A 13,514-nucleotide genomic window follows, 5' to 3' on the forward strand; every position below is an offset into this window, starting at 1 on the left:
CTCCAAAGCTACAGACTTTGGCTCCATAGCTGAGATTTTTTTCCATTTACTTGAAGAATATTTCTCCACAGTGGGCTTTTTCTTCTCATATATGTTTTGCATATAATGGAATAGAGTCATGTACCTACCTCAGTGATTATGATCATAGTCATGTTCTCTACTTTTAGGACAGCCTACAGGCATGAGATAACATTGACTACTGATGCCTAAGCCAACTAAAATATGATTTTTACTGGCATTCATAGAATATGCAATTCAAACACTATTCTCAAAAGTAATGCAAACACACACACACACACACACACACACACACACACACACACACATACACCTACACATTTGCTTAATGATTACTCCTTGGCTTTTGAGTTTTTATGGACTTTTATATATCCATAGATTCATTATATTTCTAGGATTGACTGTTCCAGGGACCCAGTAAATATTTAATATCTCTGTGTATTGGTAAAAAGAAATTATAATATTTATGTTCTTAAAGTCTATTAACTTACTCAAATGTGAATTTCTCAAAGAGGCTTTCCCTCACTTCTCTATTCTCCATACCTTACCATTCTTAGTCTGTTACTGATTGCAAATTCCATGAAGGAGGGACTTAGTTTTGTTCACTGCTATATCCCAGGCACACAGAACAGTATTTGGCCCATATTAGTATATTAAGTGCTCAACAAAAGTGCATTTAATGTCTCTAAATGGATTTTTTTTATTTGGTAACTCTCTCCAGATATTAACATAAAAATCTTATGTTAAAAAAAACAAACAAATGACATCCTGAAAAGAGAAATTTTTATCCCTGTTCTTAAATATAAATTACATAAATTTACAAAATCTTAGAACCATAATTGTTTTTTCAATGTTTATTTATTTTTGAGAGAGAGAGAGAGAGAGAGAAAGAGAGAGAGAGACAGAGTGTGACCAGGGGAGGGGTAGAGAGAGGGAGACAAAGAATCTGAAGCAGGCTGCAGGCTCTGAGCTGTCTGCAGAGCCTGATGTGGGCTTGAACTCATGAAACATGAGACCATGACCTGAGCCAAAGTCGGATGGTAACCAACTGAGCCCCTTAGAACCATGATTATTGAGAAGCATGGTAACAAATCTCTAATGATGACCATTAACATATTAACCTCAATGACGACCATTGAGGAAAATATTCACTCTCCTCAAAATTCTGAATCAGAATTTTATGACATTTCACTTTTTTTGTTGTTAGGAAAGATGGGAAAAGGAGAAAAAGGGGTGATAACAGCTGTCAGTTTATTTATATTTATATAAACATATGTATTTTTATTTATACATAAAAAGTTTTATTTATAAAAAGTTTATTTATATGCATATACAACAAGAATCCCAGAAATGGAGGGACTTCAAGAAAATAAGAAATTTAGTAAGGTCTTCAGTCTTAACTGCACTTAAAATATCCTGTTACCATGACTGTTATTAATACTATCATTTCATTTGCTCAAGTAATTAGAATATATATAAATGTATTATACATTTAATACATTAAATATGTCAAATAAAGAAGTAACTTAATATTCAATCACTAGGATTGTATTTTCCAAAACTTAACTCTAATTTGTCCTGATGTTTCATTACAATTACTTCCAAGAAAAAAATATTTTCATCTTGTCCCTTCTCTGTGAAAACATGGGATATTTGCTTAATTTTTTTGCTCTGTACATATCTTCAAATATTTGTAGATTGATATTAAGGGTACATACAACATTAAACTTTTAGGATAATCTCTGAATTCAGTCAAGCCAGTTTAAGGGTATATTCTAGTAAAATAGACTGAGATATTTGAATGAATTCACTGCTTGTGTCATTCAGACACTTTGTAAGTAGATATCAATTCAAGTTTTCCACTAAAATTAAGTTCTTTTTAACAACTATTTCTCAATACCAATTTTGTACACCTTTATATAATTTATCAGTCATCACTTGGCTACTTTAATGTGTTCATATCTTTTTAAGATATAATTATTCAAAAATTGAACTTTAATACCAAAATTGAAAAAAAAAAGATATTTTCTACATTAAACAAGTATTGACAGATTTGTACATCTTTTAACTAACAGTTTGGATATCTGATTCATGATGTGTTTTTCAACATTAGTTTTTCCCAGACAGTCACACAATTGAGTCATTCAACATGACTTGCAAATATCTGCAATAAGCCTCCACACATTTGACGATTTGTCTAGAAAGTTTGGATGGCATTTATGTTTTCTTACTGATATCATAAGTTATGGTGGCCCATAAAATAGAAAAGTATTCTTTTCATTAATATTATTTCACAGACTATTTTAAAAATCTCAAAATTCAAGCACTAATAATCACAGTACACAGGAGGTAGTTCAAGATGTTGACACAAAAGATCCTCAGCTTACTTCTTCCCACAGACACCAAATCTACAGCTACATATAGAACACTTCCCTCTAAAAAAAAGACCTGAAAACCAGCTTGTCAGTTTCTCCACAACAAAGGATAATGGAGTTAAATTAAGATGGGTAGGAAAGGCAAAGTCTTGGTCTCACCAAAATCCTCACCCCAGCATAGCAACCCACAATCAACAATCCACAATCCGATCATAATCAGATCTCACAAATACAGAGTTTCTCCCTGATGAACAAGAGGTACATGCTCCACATCAGGCATCCCGGCCTTTAGGACCTGTACTGAAGGGACAAGGCCCCAGAATGGCTGACTTTGAAAACCAACAGAATTAGTGTCCAGGAAACCCAAAGGATGGAGGAAGCTGAGAATCTACACTCAAAGAGATTGCATGTAGACTCATGCAGCCAAGACCTGTGCAAAACCAGCAGTTTGAAAATCATGATACCATATGTGAAAGAGATTCATTTGCTAATCTTCAAGTGTCTGCTAGAGAGGCAGGAGCCTGTTGGGACTCTCTGGAGATGGAGATGCCAGTGAGCACCATTTGGGGGATCTCATTCTACTTAGTAGTGTCGCTGATTATGGGTGTCATTTTTTTACACTCTCCCTCTATCTTGCTAGTGCCAGAGAGAATGTCCCAACCCTGCACTCTCCATGGCTTTGCTATGGCTGGGAGGTACATCCCACCTCAGTGCTATCCTACAGACCCAATAAAGCTGGCAGGCACGCCCAGGCCCAGCACTACCCACAACACCACTAAAACTAATGGGAACATAGCGCATGATCCCCATTGCTCCATTAAAGCTGGCTGGTGTGCGCAGTCCATATAGGGGATACCTCTTGAGTGTTGATCTATGTTGGCTAGGGGAGGTTGCATTTGTGGGCCCTACAATACTGAAACAATTGAAAAGGCGGTTTTTGGCAGGCTAATAACCCAAGGGCACAACACAGACAGAAGACTGAAACACCTGAATCTTCTGTGAAAAGGCCTACTTGCTTGTCCTGGAATTTTAGTCTGAGGGGCAGACTGCCAGTTCAGCAGATATCTACAGAGGGAATAGAGTTGATCTTAGAGAACAGAGGCCAGGGGATGCCATCTTTGTGTTCTCCAGGGACCTTGCTACAGCCAGCTAGCACCTCCCAGAAAGAAGTTTATACAATCATTAGGAGTTTTGATTTTTGCAAATGTTGCCAAGGAAATACCTCCCAATCTGGAGGCCAGCAGGTTTACAACTGTAGTCCCACAGGACTGTATATATTAGCATACTTCAAAAGCTGCTGCCTGAGGGTTTCATTTCCAATCAGCCTGAAAGTAGGGGCTAAGATCCCTCCCTCTGAAACAATGACAGGTTTTGATACAACCTCAAAAACAGGGACTTATCGAGAATAAATCAGGCTATTTAGACAACTCCAAAGGTTCAAGACACAACCAAGAGCTAGGACAAGGTTGAAAGAGAAGATTAATCTACTATATAAAGCCACTCCTTCAAGACTGGAAGAGGTAGGCGTCTCTCCTAATACATGGGCACAAACAATCAAGGAAAATGAAGAAACAGATAAATAAGTTCCAAATAAAAGAACAAGACCTTAGGGGAAAAAAAAAAAACTTAATGAAAGGAATATAAGTAACTTAACTGATAAAGAGTTCAATGTAATGGTATAAGGATGTTCACCAAACCAGGAGACATAGTGAGAACTTTGACAAAGAGATAGAAAATATAAGAAAGTACTAAACAGAAGTCACAGAGCTGCAGAATGAAATAACTGAACTAAAAGTACATAAGAGTGCTTCAACAACAGACTAGAGGAAGTAGAAAAAGGATTATTGATCTGGAAGACAGGGTAGTGGAACTCACCAAAACAGAGTAGCAAAAAGAAAAATTTAGAAAAGAGAAAGTAGCTTAAGGGACCAATAGGACAACATCAAATAAAACATTTACATTACAGGGTTACCAGAAGGAGAATAAAGAGAGAAAGAGGAAGAAAACTAATCTGAAGAAATAATAGGTGAAAATTTCTCTAACCTGGGGATGAAACAGACATCCAGATCCAGGAAATCAAATGAGTTCCAAATAAAATGAACTGGAAGAAATCAACACCAGACACATTATAATTAAAATATCAAAAGTTAAAGATAAAAATAAAATCTTAAATCCCACAAGAGAAAAAAGGACTTAATATGTATGAGAGAACCCCCCATAAAATGATCAGCAGACTTTTCACCAGGTACAGGATATACTTAAAAAGCTGAAGGGAAAAACAAAAAACAAAAAACAAAAAAACTTCCAACCACAAATACTCTACCCAGCAGGATTACCATTCAGAATTAGCAGAAAGATAGTTTTCCAACAAGCAAAAGCTAAGGGAGTTCCTCACTACTATAGGAGACTTACAAGAAATGTTAAAGGGACTACTTTAAGTTGAAAAGAAAAAACATTAATGAGTAACAAGAAAACATATGAAAGTAAAAATCTTGATGGTATAGGTAAGTATATAGGAAAGGTGGTGGATTAAATTAGTAAAGTTAGCATGATGGTTAAAAGGCAAAAGCAGTATAAACAACTATAATTAGTTAAGGGATACACAAAATAAAAAGATGCAAATGAAGTTTGCATGAAAATAAAAAGCATGACATGAAAATTAAAATGCATGTGTGGGTTGGCAGTAAAAATGTAGTTTTAGAATATGTTGAGATGTAACTTGCTGTCAACTTTAAATAGACTATTGATTATATAGGCTGTTATATGTAAGCCTTATGGTAATCACAGATCCAAAACCTGTAGAAGATACATGAAAGATAATGAGAAAAGAATCTAAGCATAACTTTAAGGAGTCATGAAACCATAGGGAAGAGAGAAAAAGAAGAAAAAAAGGAAGAGAAAGTAACTAAAAATTACAAGATAGTCAGAAAACAATTAACAAAATGGCAATTAGTACATACCTATCAATAATTATTTTAAATGTAAATGGACTAAATTCTCCAATGGAAAAAAAAAAAAAACTGGCTGAATGGATTAAAATAAACAAAGAAACAAATAAGACCAACCTATGTGCTGACTACAAGAAACTCACTTCAGATGTAAGAACATACACAGGCTGAAAGTGAAGGGATGAAAAAAGATGTTTCATGCAAATGGAAACCAAAAGAAAGCTGCAGTAGCTATACATAGACAAAATAGATTATTTATTTATTTATTTATTTATTTATTTATATTTTAGAGAGAGAGATAGCATAAACAAGGGAGAGGGGCAGAAGGAGAAAGAGAAAGTGAGAGAATCTTAAACAAGTTCCATGCTCAGCATAGAGCCTGGTGTGGGGCTCAATCCCACCACTCTGGGATCATGACCTGAGCTGAAATCAAGAGGCAGTCACTCAGCTGCCTGAGTCATCTAGGCACCCCCAGACAAAACAGATTTTAAAACAAAGACTATAATAAAAGACAAAGAAGGGTATTACATAATGATAAAGGATCAATCCAACAAGAAGATACAACAATTTATAAATACCTATGCACCTAATAAAGAAGCACCTAAATATACAGAGCACATATTAACAAACCTAAAGGGAGAAATTAACAGTAATACAGTAAGAATAGGGTTTTTAGTACCTTACTTATATCAATGGATAGACTGTCCAGACAGAAAATCAATAAGGAAATATTGGCTTTAAACAACCCATTAGGCCAGGTGGACTCTATAAATACAGAACATTCCACCCAAAACAGCAATATACACATTCTTCTCAGAGGCACATGGATAGATATCCAGGATAGATCTTATGTTAGACCACAAAACAAGTCTAAATATATTTAACAAGATTAAAATCATATCAAGCACCTTTTCCAACCACACTGGTTTAAAAGTAGAAATCATTTTAAGAAGAAGACTGAAAAATTTTTTTAAGTATGTGGAGACTTGGGGTGCCTGGGTGGCTCAGTTGGTTAAGTGACCAACTCTTGATTTTAGCTCAGGTCATGATTTCACGGTTTGTAAGATGGAGCCACATGTCAGGCTCCACTCTGAAAGCACGGGGCCTGCTTGAGATTCTCTTTCTCTCTCTTTCTCTCTCTCTCTCTCTCTCTCTCTCTCTCTCTCTCTCTCTCCCTCCCTCCCTCCCTCCCTTCCTCCCTCTCTCTCTCCTTCTTTCTCTGCCCCTCTCCCCTCTCTCAAAATAAATAAACTTAAAAAAAAATATGTGCAGATTAAACAACATACTACTAAACAACGAATGTGTAACTGAAGAAATCAAAAGAACTAAAACAAACAAACAAATCCTGGAGGGTGGAAATGGAAATACAACATATAAAATCTACAGGATGAAGCAAAAGCAGTTCTAAAAAGGAAGTTCATAGTGATACAGACCTACCTTAATATATGGAAAATCTCAAACAGTCTAGTTGTACACTAAACAGAACTAAAGAAAGAAGAACAAAGCACAAGGTTAGAACAAGGAAGGAAATAATAAATATCAGAGCAGAAACAAGTGAAATAAAGACTAAAAGGCAATAGACAATATCACTGAAAGAGTGAGTTCCTTAAAAAGGTAAACAAAATTGATAAACTTTTAGCTAGACTCACCAATAACAAAAAGAGAAGACCCAAATAAATAAAACAGAAATGAAAGAGCACAAGTTACAACTGATACCACAGAAATATAAAGGATCAAAAGAGATTACTATGAACAATGATACACCACCAGACTGGACAACCTAGAAAAGATGAATAAATTCCTGAAACATACAACCTTCCAAGACTGAATCATGAAGAAAGAGAAAATTTGAACAGATCAATTACCAGTAAGGAGATTGAATTAATAATCAGACCCCCCAACAAATGAAAGTCCAGGATCCGATGGCTTCACCAGTGTTTTCTACCAAACATTCAAAATTTTAATACATATCCTTCTCACACTCTTCCAAAAAAATTGAAGAGGAATGAATACCTACAAATTTATTTTACAAGGCCAGCATTACCCTAATACAAAAGCCAGAGAAGAACACCACAAAAAAGAAAATTATAGGCTAACATCCCTGATGTGCATAAATGCAAAAATCCTCAACAATTATTAGCAAACCCAATTCAATATTAAAAAGATTATGCATAATGACTAAGTGGGATTTATTCCTGGGACACAAGGATGCTTTAACATCTGCAAATTAATCAATATGACATACCACATTAACAAGACAAGGGATAAAAATCATAGGATCATCTCAATAGATACAGAAAAAAAAACATTTGACAAAATTAAATAGCCATTTAAAATAAAAATTCTCAATAAAGTGGGTATAGAAGGAACATACCTCAACATATTAAAGGCAATATATGACAAGCCCATAGCTAATATACTCAACGGTGAAAAGCTGTTCCTCTATATCAAGAAAATGACAAAAATTTCCACTTTCACCACTTTTAATCCACACAGCACTGCAAGTCCTAACCTGAGCAATTAGAAAAGAAGAAGGAGGAGGAAAAGAAGAGGAGAAAGGAAGAAGGGGGAGGAGTGGGGACGGGGGGAGAGAGGGACGGGGGAAGAGGAGGAGGAGGAGGAGGAGGAGGAATAGGTGAAGGAAGATGCATGTATTACCCAAAGTAATCTACAGATTTAATGCAATCCCTATTTAAAATTACAATAGCTTTTTTCACAGAAACAGAACACACAATCCTAAAATTTGTATGGAACCACAAAAGATCCCAAATAGCCAAAACAATATTTGGAAAGAAGAAATAAGCTGGAGGCATCATGCTCCCTGATTTCACAGTATATTATGAAGCTTTAGTAATCAAACAGTATGGTACTGGCATAAAAACAGACCCAGAGGTCAATAGAACAGAATAGAGAGCCCCCAAATAAACCCATGCATATAGTGGCCAATTAATTTACAACAAAGGAGGCAAGAAAATACATTGAAGAAAAGACAAATGGTGTTAGAAAAATTGGGTAGACACAAGCAACAGAATGATATTAGACTACTACCTTACACCATACCCACAAATTAACTCAAAGTGGATTAAAAGACTTGAATGTTAAAGCCTGAAACCATAAAACTCTTAGAAGAAAATAGAGGCAGTCAGCTACTTGATATCGATCTTGGTGATGATTTTGTGGTTGTGATTCCTAAGTCAAAAACAAGAAAGGTAAAAATAAACAAGTTGGGACTGTATCAAACTGAAATTTTTCTGTACTGCAAAGAAATCCACAAACAAAATGAAAAGGCCACCTACTGAATGTAAGAAAATATTTGAAAATCACATATATGATCAGGGCTTAATATCCAAAATATAACAAATTCATAAACAACAACAACAAAACAAATAATCCAATTTAAAAATGAACAGAGGATATGTACATACATTTTTCCAAAGATGACATACAGATGGCCAACAGGTACCTGAAATATGTCTAATATAACTAATCAGTGGAAACCAAACCTCAATGAGATAGCACCTCACACCTGTCAGAATGGCTAATATCAAAAAGACAAGAAATACGTGTTGACAAAATGTAGAAAAAAAGAGTCTTGTGCACTATTGGTGGGAATATAAATTGGTGGAGCCATTATCGAAGACAGTATGAAGTTTCCTTAAAATATTAAAGATAGGAATAGCATATGATCCAGCAATTTCTTTTCTATTTACCCAAAGAAGACAGAAACACAAATTTGAAGTCACATATGCACCCTCCTTATGTTCACTGAAGCATTATTTGCAATAGCCAAGGTATGGAAATATCCCAAGTTTCCATCAATGGATAAATGAATAAAGAAGTGGTATATATATACAATGGAATACTCAGTCATTAAAAAGAATTAAATTTGGCCATTTGCAACAACATGGATGGGCCTTAAGGGTATTATGCCAAGTAAAATAAGTCAAATAGAAAAAGAAATATACTGTATGATTTCACCTACAGATAGAATCTTAAAAACAAAAAAAAAATAAACGGATACAGAGAACAGATTGGTGGCTCCAAGAGGGGAGGAAGTTTGGGGGCTGGGAGAAATGGGTGAATTAGGTCAAGAGGTACATACTTCCAGTTATAAAATAAATAAGTCATATAAAATAAATAAATAATGTACAGCATGATGACTATAGTCAATAATACAATGTTGCATATTTGATAGGTGCTGAGAGAGTAAATCTGAAAAGTTTCTCATCACAAGAAAAAAGTTTGTGTGGTGATAGATGTTAACTCGACTTATTATGGTGATCATTACACAATATATACAAATATAAAATCACTATGTTGTACACCTGAAACAAATACAATCTTATACATCAATTATATCTCAACTTAAAAAAAGAGGCTCATGGTGTTTAGACATTCTTGTAATAAATATGTATCTAACCCCCCCACACACACAAAATAAATAAATAAAAACAACCACAGTAAATATTGCATTTTGTGTAATATTTACAGTAATCCATTTGAATTTTCCATTTTAAAAAGTTGAATTGTTCTATATTTTAAGGTATAATTACTCAAGCACTTAATTTACTAAGTAATTCATAAAAGAAGAAATGCCATTGGCCACAAATATTTTAAATGATGCTCAATGAACATTTTCCTTCTCCTTTTTTTAAGCTGATGGCTCTGTACTAAGGCAGTTGTTACCTTAAGTATCCCAGATCTGATATAAAATTTATGTTCTGATAGTTGAAAATAAAGATTTCATAAAAATTTGAAATAGTGTTTACGTGGTTTTCCTGAAAAGGTATCACCTTTATCCATTTTATTACAACATAGTATATAAAAGAAAGTGAGGAATGCACAATTATTATGGCATAAGCTTAGCATCTAAAATGTTTCAAAATTGTTTAGAAGAATAAACTTATTGTAGGTCTTTAAAAATACAAATGTGTCTATGTACAAATATGAAAATACAGACATAACTACCTATAAAATGCTATAGATCTTTGAAATGCACAAATGTAATTTTCACGTTTTAGTCATTTGTTAGAGACCAAAAATGTGCAAAATATGTACTTATTTATGAGGGTTTTTTCGAGAGAGACAAAAGCATACAAGGATGTACAAAACCAGTACTTAGCTATCAAATGAACCTTCTGACAATCCAGCCCGACCATCTCAACAAGATTTGGTTACTTTGGTATTTTTTGAAGTAATTTAGAAAGGAAAAAAAAAGAGATATGATAAATATGATAATATCACTATATTACTAATGTAATACAACCCATTATAGGTGGTAAACTTTATTTGCATTAACTGTTATTTTATTCTATATGGAGAAAGTCATTAGATGTCTAAAAGAACAACTTCTGTTTACATAGAAATGTATTCTGCAACATATTTGTAAACTTGGAGATTTTCTAAAGCCTCAGGACCTATCTTTTCTAAGGACTATATTATTAGGATGACAATACTGCCACTAAATATTCTAATTTTTATTATATCCATTTAAAATTCATTCAACTATCTAGAGCATGACTTAGAGTTAATCACAAACAAGTTGAATTTTTCAACATCATTTTGCATGCAGTATTATTATTTCCAAGTGACTATTTCTTCCATGGCTGATAACTGAGTGTTCTAATTATAAAATAGTACCATAATTCGCTGGAATCCATAATAAATAATGTTAAAAGGTCAAAGAATCATACTGGCAATTGGCCATTTTTACACTGGAACAGCAAAGCCTATAGTTTTAAAATACAAAGTATAAGACCTTTCTATACAGGCAACCACATAACCTATCAAAAATCCTGTTTACTCAGTATTTGGCAAGATAAAGCAAAACAAAAAAAGCATCTCACGAAGAGAAACCTGTTAGAGTTGGGTCTCCCACGATATCTTTGCAAGTAAAATATTCTGCTCTGCCGGAGAAGAAACTGGTTTATATTTCCCATCATATGCATGCACAATTCATCCCCGCTACAGCACAGGTATTCAAAAACAGAGTTCTAGAAGTTCTAAGCTACTGTGAGATATGGAGGTTACTAAAAATACGATTATATAACACATGTAAACTCACCCTTCTAATCTTACATCCGGTAGACTTCTGTTAAGGGCAATCAAATCACTGGCCATAAGGTTAAACTGATTGATTTTAAATAGTTCTTTCATTTTCTCCTGGTCATCTTTAGGAATCAGCACAGCCTTTCCCATTTCTCCCGGCCCTTCTTGGTTTCTCGAAATAACAGCTGTAAGACACACACAGGTACACACACACATACAAACACACAGATAATGAACTGAATAAATAAACTCATGTGTTAATTAGAGTCTGATGTCTATTATTTACACACTGGCTTAATAATACAATCATCAAGTCTTTATTGCTTACTTACAACCATATACTATACTAATGAAACAACATATTTTAATTCATTATCTCAGTGCTGCACGCTGTCTTTTAAATCTAGACATATTATAAGATCTGACTAATCATTAAGACTTGATAGTTAAGCAATACAGACCACCAAAATTTAAAACTTCTCTGTCATAGTTTTTAATATAAAATTATTAGAGAAGGGATGAACTTAGACACTAGGCAGACCAAACTGAACAAAATAAAAGAGAACTTTTGAAAATATACCAAGACAAATTTATGTTCACATCCATTTCAATGGTCTAATATCTGACATATCTACTGCCACTACATCTTTATAAAAGCAAGCAACATTGATAATCCTTCATCCCAAATGCAATTTGATTTCTCTGTCAAAGCATTTTCAAAAAATAAGAGAACTTTCACAGTGGTGACATATAATTTCAAATGCCAAGTTCGATTAAGACACAATGTGCTCCATAACTGGAACTTCACAAGATTCTGGTCTTGACTGTTTATGAAGAGAACTCAGGGGACACCTGGGAGTTCAGCAGGTTAATTGTCCGAATTCGGCTCAGGTCATGATCTCACGGTTTGTGAGTTCGAGCCCCCATGTTGGGCTCTGTGCTGACAGCTCGGAGACTGGAGCCTGCTTTGTGTTCTGTGTCTCCCTCTCTCTGTCCCTCCCCCATGTACACTCTGTCTCTTTATGTCTCTCAAAAATAAATCAATATTAAAAAGATTATTAAGAGAACTCAGGATCACACATACAGGCTAATGTTCTGGTCATATTTCGCAAGATATCACTACACTAATGTCCCTTCTTGCTCCAAAATGCATGCTTCAATGTGTGTGTGTGTGTGTGTGTGTGTGTGTGTGCGCGCGCGCGCGCACGCGGATACATGTTTGTGTGTCTGTTTGCACACATATGTATGTATATAAATATGTAATAGAAAAAAGTTCCAGTCAATCCTAATATAACCTCAATTTACTCTTCATAAATGATGTTAAATTAAGTTAAAATGAAAGGAAGGCTGATCTTGACTCTTCCAATATGTTGCCATATTATAGTTTCTAACACCTTAATCTTACTGAAATTAGTTCCCACATTACTTAAAAGGGCAAATATTTGGACCCAGACTATCTTAAAAATTATAAAAACTATAAAGGATATAAAGCCTATAAAAATAATTTGTAAATTATAGCCTTTCATAAAAATATAATTCCAAAAAACAGAATAGGTTTGAAATCCAGAACATAAAGAAACATTTGACTTGACATTCATAGATATAGAACATCAAGCTGGATATTATTAGTACTAACATACAGTTGGGCCACCTAGTTTAATATTCTCTTTGAAAGGTTATCCTGACTTCGGAATGTCATGAGTCAGCCTATAAAAGACACTAGGTATCTCCAAGGACCTTCAGATAGGGGTACCAAGAAGGTGATAAGCCTGGAAATCCTCTTATATACGGAAAAATAGTAACAACTGGGAAAATGTTAAATGAAAAAGATCTATGCTTCAACCTCAAACTATTTAAAAAGGTGTCATTTAAAGAAAGTTTATAAAAAGCCTCATTCACTTAATGAAGCAAAAATAGAAATGATGGCAGGAATTTTATGAGGAAGCACGTTTTATTCAATTTAAGAAATAAAGTTCTGGGGCGCCTGGGTGGCTCAGGCGGTTTAGCATCCAACTTTGACTCAGGTCATGATCTCATGGCTCATGAGTTCGAGCCCCACATCAGGCTCTGTGTTGACAGCTCAGAGCTTGGAGCCTGCTTTGGATTCTGTGTTTTCCTCTCTCTC

General features: G+C 34.5%; 1 protein-coding gene across 1 annotated transcript in view; it reads right to left on the minus strand.

Moving 5' to 3' along the window:
• GALNT13 (polypeptide N-acetylgalactosaminyltransferase 13) overlaps positions 1-13,514 on the minus strand; it is a 528,170-nt gene that overhangs the window by 299,928 nt on the left and 214,728 nt on the right. The window contains exon 4 of the mRNA XM_049615630.1: positions 11,406-11,574. Within this exon, the coding sequence (XP_049471587.1) occupies positions 11,406-11,574 (169 nt within the window). The remainder of the gene's footprint in view (positions 1-11,405; positions 11,575-13,514) is intronic.

Source organism: Panthera uncia (assembly GCF_023721935.1).
Source record: "Panthera uncia isolate 11264 chromosome C1 unlocalized genomic scaffold, Puncia_PCG_1.0 HiC_scaffold_3, whole genome shotgun sequence".
In the NCBI taxonomy this organism is placed as follows: Eukaryota; Metazoa; Chordata; class Mammalia; order Carnivora; family Felidae; genus Panthera; species Panthera uncia.